Below are 18,409 nucleotides of genomic sequence, written 5' to 3' on the forward strand. Positions count from 1 at the left end.
TAATCTAGGTGATATACAGATAAATGGCATACTTATCGTTAAATTTCAAAATATTATTTCTCTCAATCTATCAATAAGTATGTTGAGTTTGATTTCATTGATTTGATTCTTTAGATATCGAAAAAACATTATTAGTATTATAATTTTTTTTAAAATTGTTAAACCATATTAAACATTTAGATTCCTTGTATTTTAGTTTTTTTTTAAAGTGATTGATTCTATCGACTAATGCTGTTTGTTTCATTTTTCAGAAAATAAACAAATAACATTGCGAAAATTTCAGAAACGTTGCAACAAAGACCACTTAAATGAATACGTATTGTTTGCCCTATTTACTTTACAATATAACATAGTTCTACATTCACATATGTCACTATAATAACTTGCATGTTACTATTATATATTTAAATACTTTTTCAAATAAAAATAATAAAATGGAAGTATTTTTCAAGAAATCCTTCTTATAGAGATAAAAATCATCTAAGTTAAAATATTTATGTTCTTTATGAGGCGATCAGTGTTTATTTGAGCTTGCTTTTTTCAAAGTTGTCAAAACAGTATTGGAGAATAAACACACCATTTTAACTTTCACAAAAGTGAATAAATAATCTAACTCCTTCTCTACATTAAATAATCGGTTTTTCATTATTTAATTTTCTTTTTTTTTGCAATTTGACATAAAGCAGAAAAAAAACGAATATTAAACAGTATCTTTAAAAAAACGCGTACTTACTAAAACCACAATCATCGCGTATAAGTAAAATATATGAATAACTGGATTTTCATAATAGTCAATACCAGACGAAACGAGCAATAGGAAACGAGACTGATAGAAGCATGCACAGATAAACTACAAATTAATAATTCTGAGCAGAGCGACTTTTAGGGAAAAATCAGGTAGGGGAGAAGGGGGTACAGTGGGTCAATTTTGAGATATTTAAATATAATTCAAAAAATATTCTTAGAAAAGAATATCAAACTTATGCATTTTGTTTTCTAATCCATTAGCTATCCTAATTAAATTTATTACAATTTAGCAAAATGTTTTTTTACAATAAAAAGACATNTTCGTGATATAAATCAAAAATCGTCAAATAAATTCGCAATATATAAATTCGTGAAAAAAAGCGCTCTCGACAAAATACTGAAAGAGAGATCTATCGACAAAGACTAATCACTTCTGCCTAGCTTAAGGTTATTTCAGTTTCCGTTTTTAAAAGCACTATATGTTGAGCCACCTCAACTAGATTTGGCATGTGACATATTTAGCACCAATCATTGGTCGATTTTCTAGCGTTGCCATTTGGGGAGTTGTAATGAGGCTTTTTTTTGTCGCCGTGTAAGAGAAATATATATATAGATCTTTAAAAAAACGCATACTTACTAAAACCACAATCATCGCGTATAAGTAAAATATATGAATAACTAGATTTTCATAACAGTCAATACCAGACGAAACGAGCAATAGGAAACGAGACTGATAGAAGCATGCACAGATAAACTACAAATTAATAACTCCGCAAATTCAGGGAATTCTGAGTAGGGAAAAATCAGGTATTGTCTGTCTCTCAGACGTCCAGGTGTCTGATGAAGGCTGATGTATTTCAAGAAGAGGTGACTCATCACCAAATATAGGAACAAATCAGAATATCCATTGTTGGACATGTTGTTGTTGTTGTTCATTTACGTCGCACTAGAGCTGCACAACGGGCTATTGGCGACGGTCTGGGAAACATCCCTGAGGATGATCCGAAGACATGCCATCACAATTTTGATCCTCTGCAGAGGGGATGGCACCCCCGCTTCGGTAGCCCGACGACCTGCACGGGAAGTCGAGCACTTTAGGGTAGAACAGTTTAACGAGGACCAATACCGCACACCCTGGGTCCCTACGCAGACTGATCCAAGTGGTCACCCACCCGCACACTGACCGCAGCCAGTGATGCTTGACTTCGGTGATCTGCTGGGAACCGTGTCTTAACGATCAGTCCACTGCGGGACCTATTGTTGGACATAAGCAAACTGAAAAGTGCTCAAAACAATATTATTTTCAAGCTATGAAAGCCCGCTAGAACTGCAACACCGTTCTAATTCATGCAATGCTCAATAGAGGGCAGTACGTAGATTGACTATTTTAATTTTAAATTGTCGTAATCTATGTAATTAAATGTAAATGAATGCAAGAAGATGATCTAGGTCATTTGGTATCATTCTAGTTAATCTAGACATATTAGAGGACTAATGATAAATCCACTATCTTAGGTCATTTGGTATCATTCTAGTTAATCTAGTCATATTAGCGGACTAATGATAACTCCACTATTTTAGGTCATTTGGTATTATTCTAGTTAATCTAGACATATTAATGAACTAATGATAACTCCACTATTTTAGGTCATTTGGTTTCATTCTAGTTAATCCAGTCATATTAGCGAACTAATGATAAATCCACTATCTTAGGTCATTTGGTGTCATTCTAGTTAATCTAGTCATATTAATGAACTAACGATAACTCCACTATTTTCAGCGAATGTGGAAGCAGTAATCGGACATTCTGTGAAGGTTCCCTGCAACATTCCAACTCCACTATCTGCGGGTGAAGCGTCTCTCATACTGTGGTACCGCCAGGGTGAACCCAATCCAATCTACACCTTGGACGTACGAAACAAACCGGCTGTGCATTTCCCTGCGTCCAACAGAACATCCTTCAATATCGACACCCACCCACCAGTACTGGTCATCCAGTCCGTGAACCCAGAAGACGAGGGGTATTACAAGTGCAGGGTGGACTTGAAAAAGTCAAGAACTCTTATACTACACAGCAGGTTGAAAATCATAGGTATGGTATGTTTTGACAACTATTTATACTGCGTTTCACCTCAAGTTGGCACTGGACAGAAAGGCAGGTAGACCGGATTGCAGCCGTTGCCATGGAAACAGGGTGGCTCTTAAAGTTAGTTAGGGGCATAAGGTAGCAAAAAAGGTTAGAAAGTGGCTAATATTGGCGTTAAAGAAAGCCAAGTGACGATTTTTTTTACCAAGAATCTTACTAAAATTTTGAACAAAATACAGAAAAGAACAAGGTTTTTTCAGAGCATTTCTAATAATAATTGATTTTACTAATTGTAAGCTGATTTCGTATAATTTTTAAAAAACAGATTTTTCTTATGATTTTTAAAAAACATATTCTTAACTAATTTTAAACGAAAAAAAAACCAAAAACAATTAATCAATGTGAGCTGGCTGACCAGTGCAAAAACATGGCCAACTCCTCGTCCTCGGAAACTAATTCATTGTCAAACTAAAATACCTCCTTCTTTGTACACTCGCTTTACTGAGAAAGTATTAATAAGTTAAATAGATTTAAACATGATAAAACTTCTAGTACATGTTTCAAGATAAACTTTCCTTATTATCGGACATTTATTTGTATTTCTGAGCACATTTAAACTGTAATTAATACCGAAATAGCGAGGAACTACTTTTCAAAAGCGTAGTATTACATTTCCTACCTTTCCCTTTAGTGCCAACTTGAGGTAAAACAATAAAGTACGGACTCAGTTGGGTTTATTTCTATTTTAATAATTAATTCTCTCGAATCACGAGAATCACTGAAAAAATATCACGGTTCGAGTGATCTTCAAACGATTTTCTCGAACTTCACTCACCACCGAAATTCGAATCGCGAAAAAAGGTTTGGACAAAAAAAAGCTTGATAAAAAGCACTAAAAAAAGCACCTTATTAACTTATCGCACAAATTTAATGTCTGATTTCTTTCCGGCTTTTGAACCCGAATTTAATTTAATTATATTATTAATTATTTCGAAAGTAATTTAATATTTTTTAAAAAAATAATTAGTGTGTAAAGTTTAATTTGAAGTTGACAGAAAAGAACATTGAATGTTTTTTTTTTAATTTTAAATCAATAACGAAATTTATTTTTTCAGGGTATATTTTTTGATAAGTAAATGTAAGTAAAAATAATTAATATAATATATGAAAAAAAAGACGAATATATTTCGATTTAATAAAGTTTTTAAAAAAATTACTAATTTAAAAAGTATTATTTGTATATTATTATAATATCACAATACAATAAGTGCATTTATTGAAATTTATCACAATTTTAGAATCGCCAATGAGTTCTAATAATTTTGTTTAATTAGTATCAAGAGGGGTAAGTTCCTTTCTGTAAATTTCAAATTAATTCTTTAATTATTCTTTTTTTTAAAAATATATTATTCCATTCGAATAAATATTTTATTACATTAAATTCTAGTTCAACCTCATAAATTGTTAAATTCATACAATTATTAACACGGTGCTGTTTCTTCGTTTGCGTTTTTTTCTTTCAGGGTATATCTTCTGAATGGTTTTTTCCCGTCCATCGAAAATCCCACCCCACGTCTTTCGAAGATGAAGCGCTCTATTTTTTGAGATTTAAGTCTGGCCAAAACTAATTATTTTTTTTATCTTCTTTGAAAGACGCATATTTTCATTTTTTTTATTTAATTATTCATTTTTTTAAACTCCCTTTTAAAATCGCAATTTTTTTTTTAATTAGTAAAACCATTTTTTTTGGCTTAAGTTTTGTCTGTCTAACGTAGCGAGTAACTATTTGAGTTCATCGATTGAAACATCTATAAAATAATGCAAACAATAGTTTTTTCTTCAATAAAAAAATAAATTCATAATCAAAACTCCTTCGGCTCTAATTTTCAGCAATAAATGGTTCTTTTTTTAACTTGGAAACAATCTCTTAAAACAAAATTAAATTAAAATTCAACTTCTCTAACAAACTCCTTTGATTTTAAATCAAATTAGGGAAAACACGCTTTTATGTCTTAACTTACTTAGTAACGCATACACCACTTCTGATTTCATTACTGCTTTTATTTTTATGAGTTTTCCCATGCAGTTAATCAACATCTCGTTTCATTTTGCGAAGGAAAAAAAAGAATGTATTGGAAGTGATTTTGAGCCATTAATTAAAGAAATTATTTTTCATAAAAGCAATTTAATAGTGCCGCAATAACGTTAAAAAGATGAAATTTGAAGCTATCTTCTTTAAAAAAGGTGCCAGAAATTTATGAGTTCTTTTTAATGAACATTATTTTTGAGAAAGTTAATTATTCTGCTTTTGAATAAATTGCGAAGATAGAATGAATACTTTTTTTTTCTTTCTCTTTTCAATTCTTGATCAACGAGCCATTTAACGAGTTTAATAAATTGAGAAGTTAATAGTTGTAAATAGAAAATTTCGAGTAATTATATATTCTTATTAGAATCACATTTCAAAGCAAGAGTGGTACAATGCTTGATACATTGCGTTCGCTAAACGAACAAGATTTAAGGATAATTTGTTGAAATATTTTTGATATTTTGTTTTAAAAGTTTAGAGGCACTTGTTTATAAATTTATGAACCTGTTAAGATAGTAGATAACGTTTAACTTTTCGTTACACACAGCTGTGACGAATAGAGAGATTCTGCACGTCATTTGTCTTACGCCAGAATTGCGGCGACCCGGCGAAATTGTTGCAGAATTATAAGAGTTTTTTCAGGGGAAAGAAAAAAAAGTTAGTTTTCCTTTCTGCATAATTTTCTGAAAAATGAAATAATTTTTTTTTAAAAAAAAGTACGTAATGACTGGTTTCATCTAGAATTTCAAATTAATAATATAAATTAAAAAATTCAGAAATAACGAAAGTTAAAAAATAGTTTGCTCTAGAAATGATGTTCTTTCATTTTTTCTTCTTTAAAGAACACCATGTTTTAGACACAATTATTTAATATCTTTTTTAAAGAGTCCTATTCGTCTGATTTTGTTGTCGATCTTTATTTTAGAGTTACTGCACTGATTTTACGATTTTTAATTTACGTATAAATATTATAATTTATCATCGTTTATATTATTTACGAATTTAAATTTTTGTAATAATTTACGAAATTTAAAAAAGAAAATAATTAGTGTATTTTAAGGCCAACAAAATGCTAGAAAGCATCTATAATATTAGACTTAAAAAAATAAAAAATTCACTATTGAAATTTATTCTATACTTTCTTCTGTAAACACAACGTTTCTGTTGCTTTAAATTAGTAATTGTTGGAATTAAAAGTATCTTAAAGAGAAATATATATTAAAGCTGGAGAGGTTTGTTGCAGAAAGCTTGAAAAAAATCTGCCACGAGGGTCTTATGTTAACCTCAATACTCCTTGTGATTTGAGCTTGCATTGTGAAACTTAATAGGGAAACGTAACACCATTAATAAAGTAACCATACGCAAGAAAGTAACACCATTTAAGTAACCATACACAACTTCGCTATCTCAACGGATGATTCTAATTATAGTTAAACTATTTAGACCTACATAGTATCCGTTTTGATAAATGAGTGTCTATAAAATATGGTATATATGAGGTATAGATTACGAGGAAAAGAAATTTATAATAACGTTTATACTTCAATTCGTATTTTTTATTGTTTTCCTAACTGTAGTTGAACAGCCGACCCAATTTTATGACTACTAATGTTCAAAGCAGTAGCCTTGTTGTTGTAACCCAATTCCAGAAGACGTGGGAACTCTTGAATTGGGAGAAATTTGCCTTCGTGAAAGACTTTTTGATGGAACTAACCCGTGCGAGAGTTACATGGAGAGAAAAACCACGAAAATCTCCCACGATTAGCCTGACGGCAAGGGGAATCTACGATCCATCTACCACTGGAAATATTTTACGTCAGAACTGTGGTCGGTGCAAGCCGGATGCGGAATTTGTATCAACCAGTAATAACTGGGATTCGAACAGAGGGTCACCTCATTGCAAGGCGAATGCTCTATCCCCTGAGCCATCACGCCTCTCGATTCATATGTGATGTTGGGTTTAATGTAAGGGAAAGGTTAAAAACAAAGTTTAAAGCTATTTTAAAACCCTATCACTATTGCTATAAAATCATTCTGCGCCATAAACAAAAAAATATTGGTATATGCGTTATGGACCTTGGAAAAAAAACGAAGGAAATTCGCAATAAAGTTAATATTTTGACCAATAGATGACGCTTTTCATGTACAGCAAATATTATACATTATTAAATTTTTTTTACTGAGTTTAATAAAAAAAGGGTTTTAAAATAAGTTTGATTATTTACCTCGAAATCATATAGACATTCCATAGACTTTTTTACATGATTTGATTTTAAAACAAGTACGACCTACTCTAAATCAAATCGACTTTCTCTAAATTCCAAAAATGCAAACGAAACAAGGAAAAGAAAAATATTCTCTATCTTTAAAAAGAAAAAAGATTCGAAAAGATTTTAACGACAAACGAAAAAAAAATAATAATTATGAAGATACCTTCCGTAACTCAAGATTTCTTCTGTTTCACTTAATTCCCTTTCACCATAAAACATAATTTTACTTACGCACATTAAACTACGTCTTTAAGCCTTACGCTATCACTGTCGCCATTTTCTTCGTCTTCCTTTTTTTTTTCTCTTTTCAATTTGTGAGCTTAAAAGGTTTTTAAGCTTCAATAATCTATATATTTCGGCTGTCGTTTTATTCGCCAAACGTCATATTTTAAGAATTTTTTTTCCCTCCATCGAAATAAATAGAAATAAATGACTTCAAACAATGTTCTTTTTTTTTACATTTTATCAATTAACGTTAAGACCTGTCGAGAACATTAAACTTCCCGATTAGTCATTTTCTCTCTCATCCTTGTCCTTTATTTTCACTAAAAAGTCATTCGAACTTTTTTATTTTTTATTATTAATTTTATTTTCTTGGAAAGAAGTTTAAAGATAATTTATTCTTTTTCTTAAACGCGTTGATAAGGTTTATCTTATTTTATTATTTTTTTTTCAAGTTACACATTAATTTGGATTTCTTTTTTTTTTCAAAATAAGGAAATAATTTATGAAACTTTCTTATTTTCTTATTTATTAATAAACGATTCATTTAAAAAATGTGAAGTGTTTCTGATTTCAAAAGGGAAAAAAAGTGCAAAAAGCTGAATATTAATTATTTTAAAAAGTTATAAAATAAATTCTATATGGCTGGAGGGATTAAATTGTTTTTTTTTGTGTTTTTTTTTACGAACGTGATTAATTCTGACGAAGTAGATATATCAACCAAAATCGGCAAATCTTCTCGAGGCCAAAGTGTGAAAGTGGTAAAAAAAATAAACCATAACTAAATCACCGTTTCGGTGCTTTTTTTAATGAAAAAAGAAACTAACGGAGGGTTTCAGGTTACAAGTGCTGTTTTCTTTCGTGGAAAGATCACATAAGTTCCGAAAGTTATTTTATTTTAATTTAAACCAGGAATATTTCGATCCAATCAATAATTCATAAGTTATATAATATTTTATGTTTATACGAAATGTTTTATGCTATGGCAATGAAAACAGTAATCAAATTAAACAAAACTATTTTTTTTTCTTCAATGATAATATGTTGAATTAATTATGAAGAAGATATTTATTCATAAAAATGTCCATACGTATTTCTAATCAAAATTTTTCAATGTAAAATAAAATAGCCAAGATCAAGAATAAGAAGTAGCGTTTCTAACACAATTCTTTATTCTCGAACTATTAACTATTATGAACGTTTTTAACAAGTTACTTTTTTGAAAACCATAATTCAGTTTATTTGATCTCCTTTAAAAAAATCAATATAGTTAGATAGACTGCATAATGAATTAGAAAGCACATAAAAAGGGTATCTACGTTTGGTACGTTCCAATCGAAATCGAACCAACGTTGGCGTCGTCTCATAGTTTTTCATAAAAATATTTTGTAGAAAAAGTCTTGATAAGGAATAATTAGAATATTTTTTTAAGGAAATTTTAGACCAAAACTAAGATAATGGGGTCATTTTGAAATGTGACTTAGTTTAAGAAAATTGCGTAATAATCAGATTTTACACATCTTCCTAAATTCAAGTTTCTAAGATGTTTTTAAGGCAGCAAAACAAAATGTAACGTTAAACTGAACATCGGATGGGCAGTGGCTCTTGCTAATTTTTTTTAACTACGATTACTACTTTACTATGCATTCCTGATTGATATTACTGGACGCCAGCAATCTTTTTGTTTTTTTGTTTTTACTGCTTTAGAAAGGTATTGTTTGGAGCGTTCTTTTTTTTCGTTTGGATTATTTAAAACGTTTATTTCATTTATATTATGTCTATCTTCATCCGCGCAAGAAAAATATTTTTTAGTGAGAATGGAATCAGTAGCAAGCCTAGCAAAGGGTTATAAATCAATGAAATGAACTTTGTAAATTAATAAAATCTATAAGCGATTTAAAATTGGGCGCTGCCTTGTGTACAGGTTTTCTTTAAAAAAAAAGACTTTTATCGGGAATAGTTCTAGTGAAATTTAAAACCAAATATCTTATATATATGAAAAGTATTTGTTGAATTGATATAATAAAATAACATTTCAATTCTATATAGCACTATTATTCTTGAAAGTAGATTAAAAAACCAATGTTACTTTTACAACACGTCAGAGAGTGGTTCAAATTACCTACTTCAAAACATGGAAGACTTTTTTTATATACTCGAAAAGTCTCCAAAGATGAGACTTTTCGAAATTGGGTGAAATAGTAAAAGGGAACGAAAGAAAAACAGAAAAACAATGAAGTAACTAATAATGAAAAAGAAATTTCTCCGTCAACAATCAAATCATTACTCATCAACTATCGAGAACACGTTTCTATGAAAGAAAAGAAATGCTTTCAGTTAGATATAACAAATAAGTCATCTCTCGTATTGAAAAAAAATAGCTTCTTACTAAGATGTGTTCTTTACTTGCAAGACAAAAACGGTTACAAAAGATCTTATTCGTACTAAATCTTTTACTGTGAATGACGGAAATAGGTGGTTGTTGACTTCCACCGGAGAATGTTGACAATCACATAGTCGCTTTGGTAAATGTCCGAATTATATACTAGGTCTAGTTAAGTGCCACTGCCCGGTATGCCTTACATCAATGTTTTTTAAGGTCAAGTGCCACTGCCCCGGGGCCGGGATAGCCTGGTTGGTAGGGCACTGGGTCCGTGTCAAAGAAATCGGGGGTTCGGTTCCCGCCGGCCGATGACTTTCCGTGTAGTAATCGGTGATTGATGCACGTTAAATCTGTCGAGTCACAAAGTCTTCCATGTTTCCATAACAGATCAATACTTCTGGGGGTACCGATACAGGAGCATCTGGATTGGGATCAAAATGACAAGGATACGGAGCAATTGCGTCTGCTGTTCAACGATGGTTATAAAATTATAAATAATTGCCACGGCATTTAACCTGTACTCCGAACACTGATGTTTTTCCTAGTCTGTGTTCAGCAGAGATTCGAATATCGAATAAATATAATAATATCAACGAATAAAGAAATATTTCAGACATTCACCACAAAGCGACTATGTGATTGTTGACATTCACCGGTGAAAGTCGACATTCTCTTGATTTCGGTCATTCATGGTAGCATCTGCATGAAGCCGCGTTTACCAGGACGCAATCATAAACGATAACGATACTTATCGATGACGTTAATATCGCGACGACGCATCTCAATGATAAGAATTTAATGAAAATGAATCTTGAGTCGCTTTCCTGTAAGTATGTTTTTAGTTTGTTCGATGTGTGACCTGATCTGTATCCTGACTCAATCCACACAACTTCGTGTTAGTTCTTTGTGCGTTGATTACATGATTAAGAGAAAATTCACTCTGTTTATGGGCCACCGAAAACACTGCAATGACTTTTTGTTGTTGTTACTTTACGTCGCACTAGAGCTGCACAATGGGCTATTGGAGACGGTCTGGGAAACATCCCGGAGGATGACCCGAAGACATGCCATCACAATTTTGATCCTCTACTGAGGGGATGGCTCCCCTGCTTTGGTACCCCGACGACCTGCGAGCGAAATCGAGAACTTTACGGTAGCACAGTTTAACGAGGACCCATACCGCACACCCTCGGTCCCTACACAGACTGATTCAAGTGGTCACCCACCCGCACACTGACCGTAGCCAGTGATGCTTGACTTCTTTGATCTGCTGGGAGCCGTGTCTTGACGATCAGTCCACTGTGGGACCTGCAATGACTTTTGTGTTTTTAAAATGTCTTTCTCCGAGGAAAATAAATATGCCACAGTTTAAAAGAATCTATCACAAATGCTTTCATTTCAGTGAAAATGAATGTAATATTGACGTTGTGCACAATTTTACAGACAGACAGACAGTTCAAAGTTTGCATGGAGGGATAAAGGTATTGTATTATATTATACATATATTATATCCGTCGTTGAACCGCCGACCCAGCTTTTGGTCTATGACTATTAATGTTCAACTCAGTAGCCTTGTCATTTTGAACCAATCCAGAAGAGAAGGAAACTTCTGAATCAGTACCCCCAGAAGTACGATTTGTTATGTGAAAATGGAGGACTTTGCGACTCGACTGATTTAACGTGCATCAGTCACCAATTACTGCACGGGAAGTCATCGGCCGACAAGGATCGAACCCACGAAATCTTGAACATGGGGTCAGTGCCCTACCAACCAGGCTATTCCGGTTTAAAAGAAAAGTCATATGTAACCGTTGTAAACTCGCATAAATTTTAAAAATAAAGTTTGTCTACGGTAAGAACTCCCCCGCCACAAAGTCTGAGGCCGTCTGCTGCTATGGAAACAAGAATAGCACATTTCAGGGAGGGTAGCTTTGTATCACTCTATGGCTAACACAAAGGACCAACGAAAAAGATGCCCTTTCTCTCTACGACCCAAGCCAAAACATGTCCTAAACAATAACCCCACACCCCTATTCGAAATAGTTATGCCTCGTTACCATAGTCACCGCCACTGGTCCAGACGAATGGCTAGTGGAGTTCTTACTTTAGACAAACTATAGCATATGACAACCTTAAATGCACGCATTAATCCAGTAGTATGAATGTCGTGTAAAGTTCTTTAAATATCTTTTGCAGTTCCCCCTGGAGAACCCATGCTGATGGATGAGTACGGACAGAGACTGTACGGAATTGTGGGTCCTTACGACGAAGGAGCGTGGGTCACTCTCGTCTGTGAAGTGGATGGAGGTGAGCATTTAGAAAGCGATTGACCCTGTAGAATGATTTATCAAACCTGTAGTGTAACTACCTCACCACTCAAAAGTACGGTGATCTTAACGCAGCTCTTCCGGCTTCTCACAAAACAGCAATGAATCAACTAGTGGTATCCCGCTCATCGAATTCTATAACAGATAAAATTCTGGAGAGAGAGTACTGTAGTGTACAAAAATACAATTCCAATTCACTAGTATATAGGACATGCTAACTCTATTCTATGATGGGGTACTTTTTCATAGATGAAAGTTGACATGTTCGAAATGACTCTCCCTACAGACCCAAGATAAATAAACTATCTTTATTCTTTGTACATAGAATAGGCGCATCAATTCCCCACTCTCATTTCGTCCAAACTTCACAAATCAATATTCAAGTGATGCCGACTGGACTGAGTAGTGGTTAGGGAGCTGACCTCACATCAGAAAGGAGCTGGGTTCGAATCCCAGACAAGGCATGGATGTTTTTCCATTCTTTGTACTTTCTGTCTTTACTGTAAGAGTAAAGTTGGCCCACCTAATAGGGCGCCTTTGAAAGGGTGCCCAACACATCTGCCCTGCTGATAAATTAATGACGAGTATCAAGCGGATGAGCATTCGTAAAAGGAGAGAAAAAAAAGAAAAATATCTTCGAAATTTTTCAACGATGAAAATAGAATAAAAACATCAAAACAAGTTTGATTGCCTGATCTAGCTTAGAGATGCTTTTTAGTCCTGATCTCATTGAGTAGTGATTCGATGGACTTAATAGTATTATTATTTTTCTTCACTCAAATATCTATGACTAAGGAAAAGAATAGGGGTACCCCTTGGATTGGGCTCTGTATCTTGGAGCTTTCACTGTATGCAAAATCTTTCAGTTATTCTATTATCTCTATCTCTATTATTTTCATTAGAAAATCTCACTTTTAATTCATTTTACCTGTTTTTTTAATAATATAAACAGTCGCCAAAGAAACAGGATTGTAAACTTATACCATATTGTTTTTCTTTTTAATGTGTATCTGCAGATGAGGATTCTAAACATATATATTATGAGTGACTAATGAATACTCTGCNCTGAGAATCCCAGAGCATTCAAAAAAATTCCATAACTAAGAGCAAACTGACAGTAATGTGGGGATCGAATCAGAGGGCATGGGTCACACAGTATCTTTTCAAGGAATGGCTAGTTTGTGCCCCTAGCATCAGGGACTACCTTGATACCAATGACTTGCCGTTGAAAGCACTGCTGCTATTGGACAATGCACCAGGACATCCAAAGGATCTTGAAGATAATTTGTTGACAGACTTTCCCTGGCTGACAGTTCAGTTTTTACCTCCGAATACGACTTCGCTGATTCAGCCGATGGATCAGGAAGTTATTGCGGCTTTCAAGAAATTGTACACTCCCGCGCTGTTTCTTTGGTGTTTTGAAGCAAGCGAATTCTCCTCAACAATGACTTCAGAAAAGTTTAGGAAAGAAAAATTTGACATTCTTGAAGCTATTCGTATCATTCAAAAGCCGTGGTCAGAAGTCACACAGCGACAGTTACTTTCTGCTTGGAGGAAGCTGTGTCCATCCTTCGTTCAAGGTGACGGAGGTGATCAGGGAGACACCCCTGAAATTCTGGATGAAATTTTGACAACTGCTAGAGATCTGGAATTGGAGGTGAACGAGGATGACATAGAAGAGCTCATAATGGGACATGTAGATTAACTGACGACAGAAGAACTCCAAGAAATTTTGAATGAAAAACACCAAGAAACACAGCGAAATGTGTCTCCTTCTGAACAAAAGGAAGACGAAAGAGGATACCAATGCCGACATCTGCCGTTAAAGATCTTTTGAAGAAGTGGGAGGATGTCAAAGCAATGGTCTTAGAATGGCACCCAAACTAAGCTGATGTCATTAGGGTTGGGGATTTTTACAACGACAATGCTATTAATTACTTCCGGAAAATCCTGAAAGAGAGAGAAAAGCAATCGACATTGGACATGTTCTTCAACGCCCCATAAGCAAAAAATGAAAAGGACTGATTCATATGCAAAACTATATGTATGGATTATTATTTAAAAAACTTAATAAGAAATTATACATTTTTTTAAATTTACTTTTTAGGGTCTCCAGAACGAATTAATCGATTTCACGTAGAAGTCTATGGTGAATCGATGATCGGTTAACGAACAATTCGGATAGCGAACATAGTCTTGGAACGGATTATGTTCGTTAACCGATCACCCACTGATCTACAAAAAATAATATTATAAGTGTACAGCAACGCAAGGGAGCGAACATTTCGTTCACTATATCCAGGAATAAAACATGTTCACTTTAACGGGGTTTGACTGTATTAAGAGTCCGCCATAATGTATGTCAATAATTTTCACCTAATTGTTGCACAAAGGTAATCCTCTACCATCTGTCACGTGGTGGAAAGGAGATGTTTTATTGGACGACAGTTATGAGGACACTGACCAGGGATTCGTGAGAAACGAGATGGTCGTGGACAGGATAGAACGCAAGGACTGGATGACCAACTACACTTGCAAAGCTTCCAACACAATTGCAACAACACCCAAATCAGCTTCCATAAAACTGGACATGAATCGTAAGTATGTCATTTAACAGCAACAATGAATGTCCTTTATAAGTGAATTTTTTTTTATATCTCGAGCTATGCATGCGTGTAGAAAACAGTAAGTATTCAGTTGCATAAAACCGAAATTATTTTTTCGGTTTTATGCAACTGAGCAATGGGTAAGTGATGGTATCTCGATCCTGATTGGTTGTTGAAACGTGTCTTTTGTTTACGTTAGCAACTGTGCTTTCCATTCTATTTCCAGTAAGCCAAACCGGTCTACTAACAATTCTCTTAGTTGACACTTTTTATATTCCTTCACAAAGATTTCAATTCTTTCACTATATATTTCACTATTTAAGACAGGTATAGTTTGTCGAAAATAAGAACTCCCCCAGACATTCGTCTCAACCTGTGGTGGTGACTATGGTAACGAGGCATGACTACTTCAAGTAGGGGTGCGGAGTCACTGTTTTGGGGTTGCTTCGGCTCAGGTCAGCAAAAAAAAGGGGTCTATTGTGTTAATCCAAGAGCGAAACTACCCTCCTTAAAGTACGCCATTCTTGTTTCCATAGCACCAGACGGCCTCAGACTTCGTGGCGGGAGGAGCTCTTAGCTTAGACCAGGGGTCGCCAAACTTCTTTGATCNTTTTATATCTCGAGCTATGCATGCGTGTAGAAAACAGTAAGTATTCAGTTGCATAAAACCGAAATTATTTTTTCGGTTTTATGCAACTGAGCAATGGGTAAGTGATGGTATCTCGATCCTGATTGGTTGTTGAAGAGTGTCTTTTGTTTACGTTAGCAACTGTGCTTTCCATTCTATTTCCAGTAAGCCAAACCGGTCTACTAACAATTCTCTGAGTTGACACTTTTTATATTCCTTCACAAAGATTCTTTCACTATTTAAAACAGGTATAGTTTGTCTAAAATAAGAACTTCCCCAGACATTCGTCTGGACCTGTGGTGGTGACTATGGTAACGATGCATGACTATTTCAAGTAGGGGTGCGGAGTCACTGTTTTGGGGTTGCTTCGGTTCAGGTCGGCGAAAAAAAGGGATATATTGTGTTAATCCAAAAGAGAAGCTACCCTCCTTAAAGTGCGCCACTCTTGTTTCCATAGCACCAGACGATCTCAGACTTTGTGGCGGGAGGAGCTCTTAGCTCAGACAAACTATACGACGCAATGCAGAACATAAACTAATTACGCATGGAAGTTGCCAGGTACACAAACAAAAATATATCACGGTAAGAATGAAATACATTAACAAATGATAAATCAAAGTTAAATAAAAGACGTAGATAAGAAATAATTATATTTTAACAAATTCTATGAGCGATATGGGGCTGTATTTATTTAACTTCGCGTTAGTTAACATTCTAGCTCACGTGGGGAAACTTGGTTCAACTTTACCGAGCCATTTTGTTTATAAACTATCAGCTGGCACTGACTTCATAAGCCACATGTATCCCGGCGACATTGTCGCAGAACGTTACAGAGTTATTGCAGAGAAAGTTTCCCTTTAAAAAGTAAAGAATTTTACTTTTCTTTTCTTCAAAAATTAACACTTAATATTTGAATCATGCTTTTAAATAATCACTATTTGAAGAACTCAATTTACTATGATAGTATCGTAAATCGGTTTCCATTATATTTTCAGTAGTTATCGATATTGATTTTCACGTGGTTTTTTAAATATCCAGATATATTTCAAACGATATGGAAAATTCGAATCTTGCATTCGACTGTTTACTTTTCAATGCAATAATTTTATCGAATTATGGTAGTTATTGTTATTGATTTCTCCGCTGTTTTTAAATCCGTTTTTTATACGATATTATTTATTAAAACAACCTAATCTCGAAACGAAAAACGCATTGGAGGAGTCCGATTCGCGTGATTTCGTCGTCGATTTTCTTTCGGCAATTACTACAAAGGATTTCATGACTTTTAATTATTTTTTCGCTGTCATGATTGTTTACAAAATGCGAATAATTTGCTCGTTCCCATACCCCACCCCCCAACAAAACTCGAGAATATCACCGATATCAGTAAAATAAAAAATTATTGCATGTTCAATTAAAAAAAAAAGTTTTTTTTTAAAGACAGCGCTTTTGTTATTTTTTAATTATTAACATATATATTTGTTATTATTAAAAGTATCTAGCGGAAAAATATAAGTGCTAGAGAGTTTTGTCGCAGACAGCTCGAAAAAGTTCTGCCACAAGGCACATGTGTGGGTATCATGATCTTCTTGAAGTGCAAGTACCCAATTGATTTGGGTTAAGCATTTGCCTCTCTTTGAACTTACTCACTGATTAAGGAAGCATAAATGTTGACTACTTTACCGTTAGTGCATGAATATTAATAAAAATTATATTTGACAGTGGGAAAAAAATTCATTTGCTTCAAAAATCGAGTTGAAAAACGTTGACCAGTTGCTCAAAACAAGACTTTCCTTTTTAAAACAGTCGCGAATGAAATTTTTTTATTTTTCTCATTATATAACCGTCGTTGAACAGCCGACCTAATTTTGAGTTTACAACTACCCATGTTCAAACTCCATACCCTTGTACTTTTGAACCCAACACAGAAGACAAGTGAGCTCTAGCATCCAGTATTGGGAAAAATTCGCCTTCGAGGAGGGCTTTTTGATGGAACTAATCCGCATTTGCGTTATATGGAGAGGTAAACCATGAATTTTTCTCACGGCTAGCTTGACGACAAGGGGACTCTAGCCCATGATCCATCTACCACTGAGGATATTTTTACGTCAGCACTGTGGTTTATTTTATTTTATAACCGGCGTTCAACAGCCGACCCAAAATTTTGGGATTACTACTACTGATGTTCAACTCCGTAGCCCTGTAATTGGAACCCAATCCAGAAGACAAGGGAACTCCAGGATCAAGTATCCGGAGAAATTTTGCCTCCATGGAGGATTTTTTGATGGAACTAACTCGCATAAAACAGTGAAAACCCCACACGTTTAGCCTGATGGCAAGGAGACTCTAACCCATGATCCATCTACCACTGAGGACGCACTGAGCACTGAGGTCGGTGCATACCGGATGCGGATTCGTTTTGACTAGCCATCTATGGGGATTCGAACATGGTTTACCTTATTGGAAGGGGAACTCTCAATCCCCTGAACCATAGCGGCTTTCAGCACTGTGGTTGGCGTGAACCGGGGGCGCAATTCGAATTCTAGCCGTCACTGGAATTTGAACCCGAACCTCATTGGAAGGCAAGTGCTCTATCCCCTGAGTCATCACGGCTATATTTTAATCATTAAAAATATGAAAGGACTAATTAGTTTAAATATAATTACATACATTTAATAAAAAAATTCTTACATTAAAAAAAAATCTTTACATACATTTAATAATGAATTCTTCGTAGGTTATAGAGGAAGTCTCTGACGCTGCTATACCACTAGGGACACTTTCACATTGATAAGCAACTTAAAAGCATAGAAAAAGTGGACTCATGCAAACCTGGAATAGTCCATGAAGTTTCAAATAGTGAAAAGAAATTCCAAAATGTCAATTACGACAGTATTACTTAAGGAGTATGATGTTTGGAAGTCGTGCAATAATTTGTTTGCAGATATTGATATTTCTAAAATATTTTTTCAAGCTTTGAAATGTTATGGTTTACTTTAGGTTTGCCTGAACTAACTTTTTCCGTACATTCAATTCTATAATACCAATTAA

General features: G+C 34.2%; 2 protein-coding genes across 2 annotated transcripts in view; one reads left to right on the plus strand and one right to left on the minus strand.

The window, feature by feature from the left end:
* The window catches only part of LOC107440357 (protein tyrosine phosphatase non-receptor pez), a 190,635-nt gene that overhangs the window by 158,393 nt on the left and 13,833 nt on the right, over window positions 1-18,409 (minus strand). The gene's annotated exons all lie outside the window — the stretch shown is intronic.
* Window positions 1-18,409, plus strand: part of LOC107441370 (nephrin) — a 101,423-nt gene that overhangs the window by 49,989 nt on the left and 33,025 nt on the right. The window contains exons 2-4 of the mRNA XM_043050478.2: window positions 2,528-2,839; window positions 11,994-12,104; window positions 14,518-14,721. Coding sequence (XP_042906412.2) covers window positions 2,528-2,839; window positions 11,994-12,104; window positions 14,518-14,721 — 627 coding nt within the window. The remainder of the gene's footprint in view (window positions 1-2,527; window positions 2,840-11,993; window positions 12,105-14,517; window positions 14,722-18,409) is intronic.

Source organism: Parasteatoda tepidariorum, chromosome 9 (assembly GCF_043381705.1).
Source record: "Parasteatoda tepidariorum isolate YZ-2023 chromosome 9, CAS_Ptep_4.0, whole genome shotgun sequence".
Classification (NCBI taxonomy): Eukaryota; Metazoa; Arthropoda; class Arachnida; order Araneae; family Theridiidae; genus Parasteatoda; species Parasteatoda tepidariorum.